At 31.5% G+C, this 19,973-nt stretch overlaps 2 protein-coding genes and 1 pseudogene across 2 annotated transcripts; 2 read left to right on the top strand and 1 right to left on the bottom strand.

The window, feature by feature from the left end:
* The first annotated feature begins 710 nt into the window (after positions 1–710).
* LOC121220375 (transcription factor BHLH089) lies at positions 711–3,353 on the top strand. The gene is made up of 6 exons (XM_041100073.1): positions 711–1,278; positions 1,439–1,636; positions 1,873–1,938; positions 2,280–2,348; positions 2,449–2,520; positions 2,822–3,353. The coding sequence occupies exons 1-6, from the start codon at positions 1,060–1,062 to the stop codon at positions 2,942–2,944; spliced, it is 747 nt and encodes a 248-aa protein (XP_040956007.1). The 5' UTR covers positions 711–1,059; the 3' UTR covers positions 2,945–3,353.
* Positions 3,354–7,228: 3,875 nt separating this feature from the next.
* LOC107909595 (disease resistance protein RPV1) lies at positions 7,229–15,832 on the bottom strand. Its single transcript, XM_016837187.2, has 5 exons — positions 15,117–15,832; positions 10,499–11,621; positions 10,133–10,423; positions 8,463–10,034; positions 7,229–8,146 (listed from the first exon to the last, which is right to left on the bottom strand). The coding sequence occupies exons 1-5, from the start codon at positions 15,650–15,652 to the stop codon at positions 7,499–7,501; spliced, it is 4,170 nt and encodes a 1,389-aa protein (XP_016692676.1). The 5' UTR covers positions 15,653–15,832; the 3' UTR covers positions 7,229–7,498.
* Positions 15,833–15,919: 87 nt separating this feature from the next.
* Positions 15,920–16,945, top strand: LOC121218351 (GDP-fucose transporter 1-like; annotated as a pseudogene).
* The last annotated feature ends 3,028 nt before the right edge of the window (positions 16,946–19,973 follow it).

The following is a 19,973-nucleotide window of genomic DNA, read 5'->3' as shown; positions in this document are numbered from 1 at the left end:
TTTTTTCAGATAAGTATGATAACTATTGTCTTTTCCTCAAAAAAAAAAAACATTTATTATACTAAAATTAGCATGCAAAATTTTCACGATTTTGATAAATTGATTTAAATTTTAAAAAATATAGAATTTTATTAAACTTTTAAAAATATAAATAATAATAATATTTGTAGTTAATAACATAAGTATAAAAATTATATCTTTGATCTTAATTTATATATCTCATAATATAATTTTACACAAAACTTAAAAATTGAATATAATTCCTCCCTCTTTTGTATTATAAAATTTTAATCATAATTTTTCTAATCGTCTTGCAAAATTTGTACAAAAAACTTAACAAATAAATATATCATATTTTAATAAATATACATACCTTTTATTATCAATTTATTAAAATTTTAAATATAAACAATTTAACATATTTTTAAATATTTATATTATAATATATTTAATTTATTATGGTATAATATATAAAAATAATATGGTTGAAATTTGGTTATTTTAAATCATTTCAAAACACAAGAACAGTTAAAATTGAGATTTTATTTCTTCATTAAATGAATCTACTTTTATAGTTGAGAAGCTAATTTAGGGTTATTGTTTAAAAAGAAAGAAAACTGGAAGGGAAATGGCGATGAGTAGGTACTTAATACCTAAACACGGCAATGACAAGAAAATAAATAGCTAAAGATTCCCAAAATTCATACTCATAAACTTTCTAACAAATTGACACTTAATCATTGTTTTTCTAATCATTAATCACATCAGCTTAATTTCCCAATTACTACTAATCAAGTGATACGGTGGATTTAAAAGTGGAATCGGATGGTGGAGAAGCGAAGGAGAGAGAGAGATAAGGGGTTGTGGAAGCATAAAAAAGAATCCTCCCTGTAAACCTCACTGGAAGTTACTTAAGTTCGCAACTCTCGAGGTCTCTTTCTAAACCATCATAGATACACAGTTCGGTAATGAGATCAAACACATTAGAGACAACAAGCAATAAAACCCATCATCTTTCTTCGCTAATAATTTAAGCAAACTTTATCTTTTTGCTGGGTGATGGATCCACCAGCTATGATGAGCGATGGGGGGTACAATCTAGCAGAGATCTGGCAGTATCCCGTGAGTGAATCTGGGTTAAGGAGGGGTCAGTTTGGGAATGTGCCGCCGCCTCATTACGACCACCCCAATCCAGAGGTATCGGGTGGTATGAGGAGAAGGCGTGATGGAGAAGATGAGGCAGCTAAGGTTGTCTCCACCAGTAGTGGCAATGGCGTGGTATTCATTTTCATTTTACTTCTTTCATTAATTGGATTTTGTGATCCTCACTTGCACTATTTCAGATGGGCACCTTTTTATTTTGCTTGACATTTATCTTTCAAGTATTGAAAGGAAATGATTGGAATTAATAGGGCAGTTTTTTTAATAATTTGGGCAGAGTTTTGGTGATGGAAAGAGACTTAAAGCATCAGGATGCAGAGAGGAGAATGATGATTCTAAAGTTGAAGCAGCAGAACCCAGTTCAGGCAAGCCAGTGGAACAAAAAGCTAAACCACCAGAGCCACCTAAACAAGACTACATCCATGTGCGAGCTAGAAGGGGTCAAGCTACTGATAGTCACAGTTTAGCAGAAAGGGTAACTTGCTTTATGATTGTTGAAATCCTTGCAATGTATAAAAACCGAAATTTGATACAAAGGACATGTCTTTGATTGTGAAACTTATATATCTAACCCTTTAATATTTTGTTATCGCCTACTATTTTTTACCATCATTATGCAGTTTTTGGCGTTTTGGTTGAACAAAATTCATAGAATCTGACGTACATGAAGATTTGAATATGTTTCACTGATCCGAATAGTTTGATGGACAGGCGAGGAGAGAAAAGATTAGTGAAAGAATGAAAATTCTTCAGGATCTGGTCCCTGGTTGCAATAAGGTATATAGCAATGAAAATTTTGTAAACTGTCTTGCTACCAACTCTATATTTGTTTATTCAATGTTTTGTGTATAAGAAAAACTAGTCCCTGGTTGCAATAAGTTATATAGCAATGAAAATTTTTGTAAACTGTGTCTTGCTACCAACTCTATGTTTGTTTATTCAATGTTTTGTGTATAAGAAAAACTAGTCCCTGGTTTGCTGTACCTGTCTCTGCTTATTGGTAAATTGATAACTTATGTGGTGACATGGTCGATGACTGAAACCATATCGAAATTTCTCTTCAGTTTGCCCGAGCATGGCATATTTACGTCACATACTAAGTCGTTTATTGGACTCAGGTCATTGGCAAGGCTCTTGTTCTTGATGAGATAATCAATTACATTCAGTCACTACAGCGTCAGGTTGAGGTGTGTGTATCCTTCTGCTTATCTATCATTGTATTTATTTTACATTTTGCCCCCAGTAATCTCGAACTTTTATTCTGAAATATTATTACTGCTGTTGCAGTTCTTGTCAATGAAGCTTGAAGCAGTTAATTCAAGAATGAATCCTACCATTGAAGTATTTCCTCTTAAAGATGTTAGTATTTAACCTGTTGTTGACTTTGTTGTTTTATTTAATTACTTCAATTTATTTTCTAGTTGCTAGCATATACACATGCTTTCTATGTTGAAGTTTCAGTTGTCTAAAGTTAGATGCTCGTAAGTCATGTCAAACTAGCTTAGGTAGTCCCTGAACTGCTTTGTGTCGAATGAAATAATTCTATTCAACAGCAGAATTGACCATGTTAGGGGGAAAAACTTTAGCATGTTTCATCGAAGAGATTCTTTCCTTTTTCCCCAGACTTACATCTGCTGTAACAATTGCTTTGTCATTTCAGTATGGCCAACAAACGTTTGATGCTACTGGAATGGCATTTGGTCCACAAGCAACGAGGGAATACAGTCGCGGTGCATCACCAGAGTGGTTGCATATTCGTGGTGGTTTCGAAAGAACAACATAATCTCAACAGTTCATTGTCAATCAGCAATAAGAACATTAATTTCCCAATGAATCCTCTCTTTCAGTCATACCCAAAGAAGCATATTGCATCCTGGTAAAACCAGCGAGACACTCTATTTTCATTCTCAACATGAGGCATTGAGCTCTAAAAGAATGCTAAAGTCAGTACCTGAACATTTTGATTGTTGTGTTTGGGAGAATGTGTTCTTTTTCTTCATATATGAAATGTCGGCCTTGTCTGTACTAATACCTGAACAGAATCTCCTAGACTGATTTATTGTTGGGTGTACAAGAAAGTTGCTTGTTCAGAATTACTGTCTAATGCTTACATGTTGAATCAACTTTGTTTTAGTGTCTTGTTAGTTAAAAAGTTGAAATTGTGATAAATAAATAAAGCCAGTTTGCTGTTATCTTTTATTTTCCCTGAGCTAGTAACAGTTATAATCCTAAACAACAAATTACATCATGAGTTTCTGCATTTTCTCAGTATCTTTTTCCTACTTCATACTATTGATGGGTATTGGTTTAAGGGAAAACTAGTATGATTGTCATATTTTTATTTTCCAAGAGAAAAAAGTGGCACATTCTAACGACTGAAACCCTTTACTTCCTGCAACCAAGGATGCAGATTTAGATATCCGATTTCAAATTTATTGATTATAAAAAAAACAATATTTTAATTCAATGATGTTCTAACCATCTATATATATATATTTTAAACTTAGATTATAATTTACAAAAATTAATAAATAATTTTTAATAACATAATAAAAATATTCTACCAAATTAAATATAATTAAAATGATGTTCGAACATCACAAATTTACGAACCAAAATCCAAACAGATTTTTTTCCCAATCCTCAACATTGATCGCTAGATCGACTTGGATCTAAAGGTATGTTCTTTTACTCGTTGATAGGTACTGATCCATCATATCGATCATCGAATCGTCGCTTGGAGCTCTTTGACTGAACTTAGAAAAAACTTAACAACCCAATGACTTTAATAAAAAAATTTCGAATAGTTCAGTGACTATTTTGTAACTTTTTGAAGTTAAGTGACTAAAATGTAAATTTACTAATAGTTTGACTGAAGATTAGTTGGATCGTAATTCCTCTTATATATGGGAGGAAGTGAGGCACTTAAACGGGACACACAAAGTTTCTTCTTCTTCTTCTTTTCTTTTTCAGTTTTAGATTGGGTAATCTACAAAAATAGTCACTTTTGTTTGCTTCAGGTTACATTTTAGTCACTTATGTTTAAAATGTTACGTTTTAGTCACTTATGTTATTATTTTGTTACGAAGTGATCACTCTACAGTTAAGTTCCGTTATCTCTCTAACGGTAATCGTAGGTGGCAGTACAATTAGATTTTAGGTGCCAACTTAGATTTCTAAATGGGATGAAAATAAATTTTTAATTAAAAAAATTAAATTAATTAAAATTTTCAAACCTAAACCTTAACTAAAAAAACTGTTCATATCATCTTTTTAATTTTTCTTCTGTCTCTTATTTTTTTCAATGAGTTTTTTTTTTCATTTGACTGGAAAAACTATTATTAAGATCAAAATAGTTGAAATCACCAATAAGAAAGAATAATCTGGAATACCCACAAAGAGATTGTGAACATACAAGTTGATTCAGATGAGAAAAAATTTGATTGAGAAACCAATTATTCAAGAACTATGAAAGAACTAGAAAATATAATAATTAGGAACAAGAACAGTGAAAGTAACATCCCTTTTCTGAAAATTTTAAAATTAGCTTGAATGAAACATGTTTTTGGTTGCATTTTATGGGATGTCTATTGACGCAAAATAAAATACACGTTTACAAACAATTTAAAAAAGTAGAAGAAAATATCAAGAATTTTAATTTAGGGTTTTCATTAAACAATAAAAAAATCTAATCTTTTGTTTTTCAGTACTGAATAAAAGAGATAGAGGAATACAAAGAAGACAACATAACTGAACCTTCCATTGAATCCATCTTTGTGAAGCAGTCAATTTGATTTCAACTATTTTGATCTTAATAATAGTTTTTCCAGTTAAATAAGAAAAAAAACCCATTGAAAAAAAAGAAGAGATGGAAGAAAAATTAAAACGATGATATGAACAGTTTTTTAGGTAAGGTTTAGGTTTAAAAAATTTAATTAATTAAAAATATATTTTTATCCCATTTAGAAATCCAAGTTGGCACTTAAAATCTAGTTGGACTGCCACGTAGGATTACCGTTAGAGAGATAACGGAACTTAACGGTAGAGTGATCACTTCGTAACAAAATAATAACATAAATGACTAAAACGTAACATTTTAAACATAAGTGACTAAAATATAACTTGAGGCAAACAAAAGTGACTATTTTTATAGATTACCCGTTTTAGATTTGTTGTTGATTGCGTTTGGAATTCTAACAAAGAACACCTAACTTCTGAGGTTAAAACTAGTGTTGAAAAATGATTTTCCATTCGAGCTTAAAAATTGAAATTTAAGTAATTTTAGTTTTTTGAGCTTTGAAGTAAAATTATCAAAATATTCTTATTTATATTAACTATTTAAAATGTATTCTAAACTTTAGATTAATTTATATTTTATGTATCATTAATTTATATTTAAAATTTATATTCCATGTATACTTATATTAAATTATTTAAATATAATTTAAATTAATTATTTTTACTTTTTCATATCATATTTAAACCACAACACAAAACGCTTTAACAAACTACACTTTTCCACAACATTTATTAACTCCAATAGCAATTGATAATTGACCCTTAATCCTGAATCTTTTTTTGGTGAGAAAGATCTCACTCTCCTTTTAACTTGCTTTCGTGTTTTAGTTTCGATAAAAAAATTCTTTTATTATTGGCTTTATTCACAAATTAGTCTCTGAATTGTATCCGTTTTTCTATATTAGTACTTAAATTTTGTCCCATTTTGATACTTGTACTTTGCACCGTTATTCATTTTGGTGTCTAAAAACTAATGACATTAAGAAATATGGCCAATCAGAACGTGCCATGTCATTGATAACATGGTAGGTTAATCAGTGACATTCAATGATATGGCAAGTTGACTTGGTGTTCACCAACATTGACCAGTAAAAAAATAATTAAAGAAACTTGTAAAAATGATAAGAATATTAAAATATTGTAAACATTCCTTAAAAGTTATTAATTTCCATGTTGATAATAATTTCTTCTAATTAATTCCCTAAACGAAGAAAATGCAGTGAAAGAAGGGATTGGGTTTAGATGTATCACAAACCACAATCTATACTTATAATATTAATGAAACAGAGTGTATTGTACATGTTTGCAAAAATATTTCATTGCAAGTAATTTTATCAATATGGAAACTAAAAGGAGGGAATATCCCTGCAAATTATTCATTTTAACCATTTTTGTACAATTTTAAAGATTTTTTTTACAATACTTTAATATTTTTAAATAATTTATATTTATGTTCATATATTTATAAATAATTTTTTACAAGTTATTTTCATTTTAAATATTTCTTTTATACTTTTAAAATATTTTTTAATAATTTTTTCACATATCAATTGCTTGTCAACCTAAGTCAAAGAGGGTCAATGCTCGGTCAATATAGACCAACGTGAGTCAATGTTGGTCAATACCAAGTCAACTTGATCAATATGCCATGTCATCAATGATGTGACACATTTTGATTGATATTTTTTTTAAATCAAAACGAGTATGATGCAAAACTCAAATATTAAATTGAGATAAAAAAAAATTGAAGTATTAATGTGGAAAAACAAGTATAGCTTAAGGGTTAAATTGTGAATAAATCCTTTATTATTTCCTTAGTTAATCTTTTGTTATGCATAGTTAGTATTTCCTTAGTTAATCTTTTGTTATGCATAGTTAGGAAATTAATCTAGCTTAGGGGGTAAATCGAGCTCGTTATAAGATTCAAGTTCATGTTTTAGTTTTCTTGCTTTGTTATTTATTCATTCTTTGATTTATGAGATAGATGAAAATCGTCTCTTAAGTAGTATTTTTTTTTTATTTTGATTCAAGAAGGGCCCCTTATCTAATATTTAAATTAATACATAGTTAACAAAGATAGATTGATTCGTAATTGTCCTTTTATTCTAATCACAAGAACAAGTTAACATAGTTCGAGCAAAAAAACAATTAAGTTATGATATAGGATTAAAGTTGTTATTTTAGAACGTGAATATGCCCATAACCATATGGGTTATTGAATATATCGACTCTAATTTATCGAATCTTCATGGGATTCGACACCGTCAGCTGGTAAAATTCTAAAAAAATATATTAACTATTCTTTAATTATATATCTTTCATAATCATTTAACCTTTTTACTACAACTCCCTTAACTATTATCACTATATTTGGTTATTTACATCCAAATTACATTTATTTCACTATTAATTTTAATCACAATCACCACCTCGTCTTTAAACTCACTAATATTATTTCATTATCCATCCAAATGGATCCTAAGAATGTATACTGTGTTCAACTTGAGTGAAGAAATCGGCATACACGCCTTGAGATCTCTCATGATTTTACGCTTAACCTCCCGCACCAATTGCAGCACGAGTTGATTGGGCGACGTTTTTTTTTCTTACCTGGGAGTTGAAGCTCTTCTTTTATTTCATGGCTGCAGTTGGATTGGTGAACAACTCCATCATTTTCTTCAAGAGAGCTGAAAAACTTGGCTAATTTTTCTGATACAGACTGCTGGTTCTCATCCAGTGAATCTTCATCGCCACCATAATCATCATCGTTTTCATAAACTAGAAAAATCCCAGCTTTCTTCAGCTCGACGCCCTTTACGTAGGGCGGGTTTCGCCTGGTCACTTTAATCTTAAAACCATCCTTCAACATGGAAACCAAGGGACGATATGCGGGATATCGACACAAGTGAACATTGTCTTGGTTGGTTCTAGGTACCCCAATTAAGTTCAATGCAGTGGTCATTATTGCCTCCTCGCCATTGAAGATCTGTGCTTGAATGTCCGGCACGGCAGGCACCTGGTATCTCAGTTCATCTGGATTATCATGGTTAATGGAAACAACAACCGCGATTATCACCCCAGTGAGATCAAGGATTTTGTGGCTTGAAAAGGTAACCATATCTTGTGTAAACCAATCTGGGATTCTACTTCCAGGCATGCTTAGATTTCTCAGATTCTTGAGATAAACCTGCAAAATTAGTTGCATCAATATTCAAAAGCTCCATCCCAAACGTGATTTATTTGCTAATTATTATTTGAATAAAACTCACTAAAAAATATTATATATAATATCTATTTATACCATATTTAAGTTCTTCACAAAATCGGAAAAATATTACTTGGTGTGTTTTTTATCTTGAAACTTGAATCTAAACGTTAAGGTGAGATGATAAAATATACTACATGGAAAGATTATAAAAAGATGTTTTGTCATTATAAATATACCAAGATTTATAAACTGAAGGCGCATTAAATATAAACTTTCTAAAAGAAAGAAAACTAACCTTAGAGAGTCTTTTCTTTGCTGCTGAAGCGCAGGTACTGCAGTTACTCATGTACAATTCTCTCAAGGACGTTAAGGACTCAAGGCCTGGCAAATCTACCAATTTCTCACAGTTTGTAAGGTTTACTTCTTGTAAGCCTTTTACATTGGAAAGATCAGATAATGTCGCCAATGATATACAGTTTGCAAGATTCAACTTCTCCAAACTAGAGGGAAGTGGAGGCAGGGACTGAAGCTTTTCACATTTGGGCAGCTTGAGATCTCTTAGAAGTGAAAGTCCCCTTAGACTTGATGGTAGTTTATAAAAATCATTGCTACCCAAATCCAGAATCTCTATTGCTGCCAGCTTCTCAAAATCATCTGGGATTTCACCACATATTCTCCAGGCCCGAGCATCAAGTTCTTGCAGTGATGAGAGATTCGAGAAAGATGCTGGCAACGCTACAAATGATGAATTTGGTTGCTCTTGCTTGTTGGGATCCTTTCTCATGTTCAGCACCATCAAACATGTGAGCATGCCAAAGCTTTCTGGTAATTCTGTCACAGCAGTTTCCTTCATATACAAATGATGCAATGACTTCAAATTTCCCATTGAGGATGGAAGTTTATGAAGCTTTCTACACTCGTTCAATCTTAACGTGATGAGATTTTCCAACATCCCAAAAGACTCTGGCAACTCAGTAATACTGGCCTTGAATATGTTGATAAAAGTGAGAGCAAACAAGCCCCCGGTTGAATCTGGCAGAGATTCAAGTGAAGTGCAATTCAATATCACAAGCTTCTCAAGTAATCTCAAATCACCAATCTGACTTGGGAGACCCGTAATTGATGTGCCTTGTATATCAAGTTCCACTGAAGAAACCAGTCCTCGAATTGTGTCTGGCAATTTCCTCATCTGTATGCCTCCAACATACAAGCACTTGAGATATGATAAAGAGCCGATAGAATTTGGCAACTCTGTGATTGCTTTACCCTCTATGAGCAACTCTTTCAATAAGTTGAGATTGCCAACAGTATCAGGAATTGCAGTCAATGATTCGCAAGATATTAAACTTAATTTCTCCAGGTTCTCCAAAGATCCAAGAGAATCAGGCAATTCTTGTAATCCAGATCCATTAAGATGAAGTTCCTTGAGAGAAGCTAGCTTTCCTACACATCTTGGCAACTGTTTGATATGTATGCAACCATTTAGGCTCAGTTTTTCAAGTTTCTCGAGTCGGTAAATAGATTCTGGCAGCTTCTCGATGCCAGTTCGATTAACATATAGTTCTTTGAGTGACCTCATGCTGCCTATGTCCTCAGGTAATTCCTTGAAATTGGAGCAATCGGTGAGGACAAGGGTTTGAAGGTTTTTCATCCCCGAGACATCACTAGGAAATTCAACAAGGTTTAAACAGCCTGTCATATCCAAGTGGTGCAAGGAAATTGAAGTACCAACTGACTTGTCAATGTTTATCAGTTTTACACAATACGCGAGAACAATCTTTTGCAGGTTTTTGTGTCCTGATAAATCAGGAAGAGAAGCCAAATGAGGGCAACCACGCAGGTTTATGACCATTAAGTTTTCAGCAACCTGAAACAAAAAAATATTGCTTATATATTTCCACAAACTAGCTAGTTACAAGCAGAAGAAAGTAGACAGTGTGTATATATATAACGATATGTCATTACGTTGTTAGAGTAAGAGCTCCATAGCTGTTCGATTTTGCTTTCTGAGAGATCAAGGACAGCAAGCTTTTGAGGACAAAAATCAGCAGGAAGAGTTTTCAATGCACATCCTTGCCATTGAAGCCACTTGAGTTCATGCGGAACAAATTTAAACTTTCCTTCCAGTTTCACATGATTCACTTGAAGCAATCTTAGATTAACCATTGATTTAAATGGTTTTGTACAGACTACCGCCTGATTCCCATTCTCGACTTTCTTCATGTCCATCACAATACCCTCAATTCTTCTTGTTCCCTGTTGTCAATAGTATAACATAGTAACGTATCAACAGTATCAAATATGCAAAGACATTTCTTATATATGATATACCTTGTTATTTTGCAGGACAGTCATGATTTGGTTTCGATCCCAGAGCCTGCTGCGCATTCCAGGATCGTCGTTTTCATTTTGCACAATCTCTTTTCCCATGTCCCTAAGTTGATCATGCATCCAAAGAGCATCGCCCTCAGTGAACTTAATCAGAGATTTTTCCTCAAGAACTCGTAACCCTATTTCAGCTTTGAAACCACATCCTCTCAATACATCAATTATGTCCTCTCTCTTGGTATGCAAATTGAGAAAACAGCAGGCTAAATCTAGGAATATGCGTTGATTTTCTCTGTCTAGCGCATCGAAGCTTATCTTCAGCACATCTTGAAGCTCGTGTGGACGAACATCTTTCAACTTGTTCAAAGCATCTTCCCATTCTGTTACCTTCCTCCTGTCCAACAAAAACGAACCGAACACTTCCAAAGCCAAAGGTAAATTCCCAGTGAGAGCTACAAGTTGCCTGGACAATTTCTCAAACTCTTTTGTTGGTTTCTCTCTTCTGAGCGCATGATAGCTGAAAAGTTCTAGTGCTTGATCAAAATGCAATTCCCCGACCTCGTAAGTCCGATTTACATAACATTCATTTAAAACTCCTTTATTTCTTGTTGTAATAATGATCCGAATACTGCCATCAGTTTGCCATTTGCCTCTTGCACCTAGTCCTAGTGCATTCAGTTGGTTTTCTTGGTCGACATCATCCAGGACAATTAGAACCCTTTCTTCATGAATAATCTTTCTGATTCTCGAGGCATTAGCATCGACTTCATCGGCAGGAAGATGAAATTTACCAGTGGAACCGAAGAGATCACCAATGAGTTTGTTCTGGAGAGATACTAAACCGTCTTCTTGTTTTGAAAGTTCTCTGACATTTGAGATAAAGCTGCGCTGGTCAAAGTGTACGAGTATCTTGTTAAAGACAGCCTTGGCAAGGGTTGTCTTCCCAATCCCACCAATTCCATGAAGCCCCACAACATTAATGCCACTGGACTTCACGTCTAACAGATTTATTAGCTGTGTCACCCGCGTATCCAGTCCAACTGCGTAGGTTACTACTTCCACAGGTGTATTATTCACATGTTGCAGAACTTCTCTCAGCAGAACCCGAATCAATTCCTTTTCATCACTGCAAACCAACATGAATGCACTGTAAAAGTTAGAACCTACTTGGTAAAGAAGAGTTGCATCAAACTATTGCAGCAATGAAAACTTGGAACATCTTAGATAAATGTGTCGAGCCTTTCTTTCTTTTTTTAAAAAATCTGGGGTTTCGATTTCTACTCTAATATAATTTACAGCTTCATAGGTATTCCAATTGCCAACCACTATCTTTCATTCAAGATAAAGTAAAGGCATTCTCTTGAATAATGTTATTGGTTTAAAGATCACAATTAAATTTTTTTTTTTGAATAGATACATTTAAAATATTAATTGAGTTTAGCTGATTGACTTTTAACTTGCTTAGTAAGTTAGTATGATTCCTATTGAACGAGAATTTGAGTGTGCATAAACATATAAGAATGAGAAGTTTAGAAAAAATATATTAAATCAATGTTAATGATAATTATTTGTTATATTTTTTCTCTAATTATGTTTTTAATTATATTATTTATAAATATATTTTATTTATTATAAATTTAGAGAATAATTAGAGAAAAATGAGCTTAAAGTATAATTTTGACAAGTTTTTGCGATTTGGACTTTTAATACAACGTAGTTTCAGTATTTTAGTCATAACTTGAGTTATAGACTTCCGTTTTGGATCCATAATAATTCGAAGAGCCTAAAAATCAAGAAGGTGCAAAAAACGATCTGAAAGTTTGATGTGAAAATTATCAAGAAAATCTATAAAAAATTTGATTTATGTAATCAATGGCACTTTTGTTTGGGAGACGGAAACATAACAACCCTTAATTTTATTTTGATTTTGTGTTTTATTGTCTTCATGGGTTGCTAAACTTTTCCTTTTTAGTCAAAGAATTATTTGAAGTTTGATTCTATAAAGTTTGTGAGTTCGAGTTATTCTTAATCTTTTCTTTATTCTTTGGTATTTGCATGTCTTCAAATTTAATTACAATTGTTCAAGTTTGTTAAATATTTTACCAGTATTTGATAGCTTAAAATGATTGCCTTATCAATTAGGTATTTAATCAATTGATTGATTTCTAATATTTGACACGAACTACATCTTTGTTTGTGTAATGTGAGCATGCAATCTAACTTAAATGAACCTTGATTGTATGTTTGTTGGTCAGAATTAGATCTTTTTTGTCCTCAATGCTATTGATAGATTAAATCCTAAACGATTGTTATTGGATTATTTGTCAATAAGGAAAATAATTAATGACGATTGTCTTGATTATCAAGAAGGTAAATAGAGATTAAGTTGCTAGACAATCGCCAGCAACTATAACAAATTTATTGAAAAGCATTGAAATCATTTTTATATCAATGATCAAACCCTTGAATGGAATAGAAATTATCTTATATTTTATTTTACTATTTCTTTTTACTTTGTTTTAATTTTAGTTTTTAATTTCAAATATCTTTATTTAGTTTTTATTTTACTTGTTTATTAAATAAATAAAATTATTACTGATTTTCGTAAATTCAACCTTACTCACAATTAACTATAAAGTTTCATTTATTTAAGTAAATTTTATTTTTGTAGGTCTCAACAACCTATCAGCTAACAATTTAAGTTTTTGTTACCCTTTTCATATAATATTTATACTGTCATCATCTCAATTAATAAATTTATAAAAAAAAAACCCATCAAAACACTTATCCTCTTGAATTTAGTGTAAAGAATACCCACCTATCCCTTTTTTAAGTTTAAAATAAAAAAAATGATTATATTCTTTTTATTATTTAGTTTTGTTCTATTTTTTCTGTCTATTTTTAATTATAAAATAATGAAAAATTAATGGCATTAAGATATATTTTATTTTAAAATTAAATATTTTAAATTTATATTTAAATCAGTTATATATTAATTTATTAAAATTTCATGTAAAATTACTTTATTTAGAAAATTTTAATGGAAAAGAAATTAACTAAAATATAAAAGTAAAAAAAAAAATTCAATGTTAACATATAATTAAATTAAATTCAAGTTTTAAATATTTAACATACATCTGCATAAAATAATTTAAAAAGAAATAGAAAGTAAAAACAAAACAAAAGTAAAATATAATTATCATTGATATTAACTTTTAAAACTATTAAGTAGACCTATTCGAGAGTTAAGCTATCTACCTAAGTTTGAAAGTGCACTCGAAATTTGAAAAGAATTGGGACAAAAATATTAAACCTGAAAATGCGTTTGAGCAAAAAAAAAATGTTTAAAATATAGGTCGAACTCAAGCTCTAATATTTAAAGCCAGAGTCTGACTCAACTCGACCCACCATTTTCAAGTTTATGTTAATGATATGTTATTTATTTTAGTTTAGTTTATGTATTAAATAAAATTTCCTTTTGATTTTCCAAGAGATCTACTGAAGCCAGTCCAATTACAAATCATTCATTTTCTGTAAGCTTATTAAAGGGATAAACATTGGTCATAAGTATATTAAGTAATTTATATATCATATAAAAATTAAATATATTATACTATAATGTAAATGTTAAAAAATTTTAAACTGTATATGTTTAGATTTAATAAAAGGAAATAAATATTGATAGTAAAAGATGACAAATATATATAATTACTAAATATTAAATAAAAATAATTATATTTTATTTAATAAAAAAATATAGATAAGCTTAAATGGATTTAGATAGTCATTTATAAATATAAAAGGTTTTGAACAAAATTTAATGTTCATAATTCGAGACCAAAACCCAATGTTATAGGTTCAAATCCTACAGAGTGTGATTCCGCTCTTGTTAGGTCGAAAATTACACCAAACTAAATAAATAAATAAATAGCAATTCGAATTTGACCTCTTTGGATAAAATTAAAATTAAAGAATTAAAGGGGTGAGTCAAAAAAGGTAAATTAATGAGTCAAAGATTCAACTAATCACCGGTTACGAATAATCCAACCAAAGTAATAGAAATTAGACCTAAGAAAATTTCAAATAGAAAAATTTGGATCTTTTTTAGGGTTAGAGTTAAGCAAGTATACATGATATTAATAGTTAATACCATGCATAGGTCGTTCCTGAATCCAACCAAACACCTTATACTAAATAAATTCATTTTATAATCCTGCAATAAAATAAACAAAATTTTCTAATTTTTGAAAATTATATGCTAAAATTTGCGATTAATTTAAAATCTAAATAACACACACTATCAATTTGTGTATATGAAAGCTAGTTAAGCGAATTAATTTGAAATATAGATTGTTAACTAAATAAAAACCTAAAACAATCATTAACACTAAATTTAAATTCATCTTTGTCTGACCAAATTCAATAAAATTATTTAAAACCTAAGTTATTTATTTTTAAAAAAAATATTATAATTCTTTCCTCACTCGCATGGTAGTGTGATTTTTAATTTCTTAAATTTATATCAAAAGCCCTAATGTAATCTACTTAAATATTTAATTAAAATAATTGCAGAAACACGAGAGATTTGAGGTGATTAGTAGATAAAAGGGGAAAACCTTACCTTTTAACGAAACCAGCTAGGGAGCCAACTTTGGCCATGGCTTCCCTCCATCTGTTGGCCTGTTTTTCTCCGAATCTGTTTTCGTGGCTAAAGAAGGCTTCCTTAAAAGGTCCCATCTGTTTTCGAACATGAGAGGGGTCAACCCCATAGAACACAGGCAGAACCAGTCTACGGCACCGGCTATGGAACTCGCAGATCCTGGCCAATTCTTCAAGGCACCAATGGGAGGAAGCGTAATTTTCAGAGAGAATGACAACGAATGCAGCCGAGTCTTCGATGGCTTCCACCAAACTCGGTGCGATCTCGTCTCCACGTCTCAAAGCGTCATCATCTCGAAAGACTCGCAAGCCTTCTCTCACAAGCGAGCAGTACAGGGTGTTGGTGATGCCGTGACGAGTATCTTCGCCTCTGAAACTGAGGAACACGTCCCATCGGAGCCTGAAAGACGTCGGAGTTGTGGTTGAAACTACACCGGCGCTCTCCATTTTATTTCTTCTCTCTCTCCTCTTTAGCTTTTCGATCCCACTTATTAGCATAAATTACCTAAAAATATTACATTTGAAGCAGCCATGAGAAGAAAAGTATTACATTCGCTCCCTGTACTGGTGACACTGACACTCGGAATACGAGGCTAAGTGAGGAACACGTTTCAGTGTCACCTAAAAATATTTTGGGTAATATCTAGTTTGATCACTCAAATTAAAAGATTTGTATTTTAGTCACTGCCTTAGAAAATTTTTTATTTTAGTGACCAACCGTTAACCCCATAATGGAAGTCTGACTTGGCACACCAAATCCACTATAATATACTTCTTTGACCAAGACAAACTTTTCCACCAATCAAAATTTCCTTTCACTTTTTTCATGGTCATATTTCATCGTTCTTCCCTAACCAGAGTCGTGGGACGTGGGGAAACAACCTCTGAAACACGCTGATTTTGATTATAGTGCACACCCTTTACGCCTCAGTGGCCAACCCCATACCTTTCATCTCTCCATAAAACCTCGTTTCAGCCCTTCCCACAACCATTCATTTCGATCTCTGTTTCCATTGTATATCTCTTTTAATTTCATCATTATACTTTTAAAATTGTTTATTCGTTGCTTTTTCTTGTCAAATCATATAACATTCTCTACTACCCACATCCTGTTATAGTTCCCATTAATGCATCTGCCATTGTCAATTTCGTTTAAAACCTGTTGTTTTTAACTTTAGGTGTTAGTAATTTTTTGAGAATAAATTTATAATATTTCTGGATTACCAAAATGTCAATCATTAGATTTGAATCCACTCAAAAACTACAACGCTACAAGCAGTTTTGTAATTGGTTATGCATTTTGTTCAAGCTTACGTGCTGTTATAAACGAAGTTGCAATTACCAAATTCAATTACCCAGGTTTATTGACTGCATTACATTACTTAACTTTTGCTTTAGGGTGGGTTTTGGGCAAGTTTGGAATTTTACGTCATGAACCATGCCAATGTGGAGACTTTCATAGTGTTTAGATCTTTGACACCCCCTTTGGTTGCCTTGGCTTATACAACCTTTAGGAGGCAGCCTTGTCCTTCAAAGCTCACAGTTGTCTCTTTTGATCATTTTGGGTGGTACTATTGAGTATGTAGCTAGTGATTCCGCTTTTACTTTGATTGCATATTATGGGCGTTTGCGTATTTGGCTACCATCGCTACTGAAACGGTTTACATTAAGCATATGGTGATGAACCTTGGGAGCACTTGGGGTTTTGTGTTGTACAATAACTTGTTCTTAATGATGGCATCTATATTTTGGGTTTTGACCGGAGAATACAATGAGGTTGTTTTCCCATGAAAGTTCTTATAACATGTTAAATTTGTATTGTTTTTTGTGTTTAAATTAGTTAATTCTTAATTGATCCTGTCAAATTTAAATTAGTAATTTTATGTTTTAATCTTAACAGGAATATTATGAGTAAAAAAAATGAGAAAAAAATCAATTTGCAACACAATGAATAAAGTGAGACCAAATAAAAAAATTTGAAAATACCTAAAGACTCATTATTTCTTTTGATTTTGTGAAAGCTAAAATTAGAAAATCTAATTTTATTTTTATTAAATTTTAATTATGTGTACTGGTTAGTCAAGTCAAATTTATATGTACATTAATAGGACATTTGTGGTAGTTGAAAGGACATTTGATTTCACTTTAATTAAATAAGAATTATTCTTTTCCTTCCAAATTCAACTTACTTTCGTTTCCATTTCCTTGTTTTTGCAAAATTTGTTTAATTGCTTTCCAAGTCCCTTCCCTTCTCAACTTCTACTATTTTCATTCAAATTCACTCCATAGCCAACCAAAGCATAATTAAATCCATGCTTCACTAAATTCTAATTTAGCTTTAGGTTGACATTCTTTTCGATCGGAAATCATAAGATACGTATCCGTACTAAAAATCCTTTCAATCGATATTCATTATTTTCCTAAGTATCGAGATTGACAAATTCATCTCCTAAAATTAACTCGATTTTAAATCAAAAAGCACGTTGGGTTGGAGTCATGTTTGCGGACAGTTGGAGAAATGAGTCGGCAGTGCTGTATTTGGATCTCTGAGAACAAATCAATGAAGAAGTGATTGGGTTTAAACAACTCGCGCGGTTGAGGCTGTTAATTCGAGTTGGGTTCTTCAGAACGCAAGGCTGCTGGAATCTTGAATCGGAAACGCGTGTATCTTGGTTAAATAATCGGTAATGATTGATTTGCAGGTCGTACCGGGATCAACTATGAGATAAAGAATTGACGGTTATAATGTTCTTAATTGCTATAATCAGTTTATTGTTTGGAGGAGAAAATTAATTTTCGAGGATCGATTCAAAATCCAGAATCCACCGAATCTAAGGCTAAAGCTTATTATCTATGTTTACAAAATCTGAATTTAATTCCCAATTTAATTTTATTTCCAATTTATTTAATTGTTTATTTATGTTATTTCAATTATTTAATTTCTAAACGTTTCAAAACTCGCTTGATTTATTTATTTATTTTTCAGCAAGTTCGTTTGGAGTCGTGGGCACGACTATTGCCACGGTTATCGACATGACAGAAATTCTGATCACAAGTTAAATGCGAAAGTTGATTATAATACCAATCCCTGTGGACTCCTACTACCACTCTTCACTACTATTTAGAGTTATTTTAATTGTAGGAATTATTTTTGGTGGTTTCTACGTCCATCAAGTTCAAAGCAAGAACAATGACCAAAAATGAAAATGAAGCCTCCACCAGCACAACCTCAAGGAGATAATTCAAATAATGATGAGATGTATATAAGACAACAGATGGTAGTTCTAGAGTAGGGAAAGGCGTCTCTAGTTATCAGAAATTGGTGTGTGGTGATATGGCCGAGTCGGGTGTTGGAAGCAAGGGCATGAGAAGGGAACAAAGTTGGGTTAGGGAAGGAGGAGGAGAAAGAAATATGACCAAAAAAGAAAAAGAAGCATGAAGGAGAATTTTGATTGGTGGAAAAGTTTGTCGAAAAATTTTAATGGGTAGTGATTAAATTATAAATTTTTTTTTAAATTTAAGTGATAAAAATAAAAACGTCCAAAGAATTGGATCACCAACTAGATAATTTATCCAAATATTTTTTATTTCGTTATCAATTAATATATTTTTTAAAAACGATATCTTCCAAGAAATTTTGCAATTGTCTTCCCATATCTCTCACTTTTCTCCATCCATAAAAATGGCATGTTTGGTGCTATAAATTTTATAAAATAAATAAATTAGTATATGATAATATTATAATTTAATCCTAAAATTGAAACAATCTTCATTGACTTGCTTCTAACCATTGAAATAAATGTGTCCCAATAAATAGAGAATATTAAAAAAAAAACTTAAGAACACTAAAATAGATGCAACTTAGCAAGAAAATACTTTTAAAATAGTAGTAAAATTAATAATAAAATAAGAGTTATACAATATCTAAAAAATAACAATAAAATAGTAGTAATATAATAGCAAAATAATATGTTTTTTTACTCTGATAATACAAGAAATAATTAAATACCAAAATGGTATCCTCATGGCATTATTTATAAAAATAGTATGAAATGAACAATGCCGAGGGTGGTGCCTAAAGGGGTGGCGACACCACCCATTTTTTTTGCCTAATCATTTCCATCATTAGCCCATAATTTGTTTCAAAAGAATATTTAAATGGTGAAGGGTCATATATGGCGACACCAGTAGCAAGCACCTACACTGGGCAAAATATGAGTTTCTACGGGTAAAAACAGATGGATGGGCACCCACTGACGGCACCATTCTTGGAGGGCACATCTCAAGTGGCATCAGTAGGAGGGCCACTGTCAGGCGACACCAGTTGGAGAAAGGAGGCTATTAGGCGGCACCAGTAGAAGACATTGCCAGGCGGCACCAAGCCCCTATATATTTGAGTTGAACAGTTGTAGCAATTTGTATGTTTTATTATAGTGTTGTAGTAATTTTTGTGTTTTGTTAAAGGCTTGTAGCAATTTTGTTGAATTGTTGTAGTATTTTTTGTGTTTTGTTGAATGGTTGTAGCAGTAACAGATAAGAAGAAAGGAAATAATTTGTTTTTTGTAGAATATGAGAAAACAAAGAAAAAAAGTCAAAAAGATTTAAAAGGTTTGTACAAAGATAAAATTTTGTTATTATATTTTTTACAGTAGAATCTTGTTTTGTTTTTAAAATAATTATTGAGAAATTTAATTATATTTAATTATTTTTACAGATTTAATATTGAAGATGGATAATCAATTCATTGTATGCATTTATTTTGATGGAATAATTTGAACAATAGTTGGTTGTATATTTGAATGTTACCAATAAATAATAA

This window comes from Gossypium hirsutum, chromosome A03, assembly GCF_007990345.1.
Source record: "Gossypium hirsutum isolate 1008001.06 chromosome A03, Gossypium_hirsutum_v2.1, whole genome shotgun sequence".
NCBI lineage: Eukaryota > Viridiplantae > Streptophyta > Magnoliopsida > Malvales > Malvaceae > Gossypium > Gossypium hirsutum.
The sequence above is the reverse complement of the archived record's forward strand: the minus strand, read 5'-3'. Positions and strand labels throughout refer to the sequence as shown.

Excerpts from the sequence above, each read along its gene's own strand:
- LOC121220375 (XM_041100073.1), top strand. The coding sequence starts at position 1,060 with ATGGATCCACCAGCTATGATGAGCGATGGGGGGTACAATCTAGCAGAG. Across the intron at positions 1,637-1,872 it reads GTCACAGTTTAGCAGAAAGG|GCGAGGAGAGAAAAGATTAG; the intron begins GTAACTTGCTTT and ends TTTGATGGACAG. Across the intron at positions 2,521-2,821 it reads AAGTATTTCCTCTTAAAGAT|TATGGCCAACAAACGTTTGA; the intron begins GTTAGTATTTAA and ends TTGTCATTTCAG.
- LOC107909595 (XM_016837187.2), bottom strand. The coding sequence starts at position 15,652 with ATGCTAATAAGTGGGATCGAAAAGCTAAAGAGGAGAGAGAGAAGAAAT. Across the intron at positions 11,622-15,116 it reads CTAGCTGGTTTCGTTAAAAG|TGATGAAAAGGAATTGATTC; the intron begins GTAAGGTTTTCC and ends GTTGGTTTGCAG. Across the intron at positions 10,424-10,498 it reads CTGTCCTGCAAAATAACAAG|GGAACAAGAAGAATTGAGGG; the intron begins GTATATCATATA and ends TATTGACAACAG.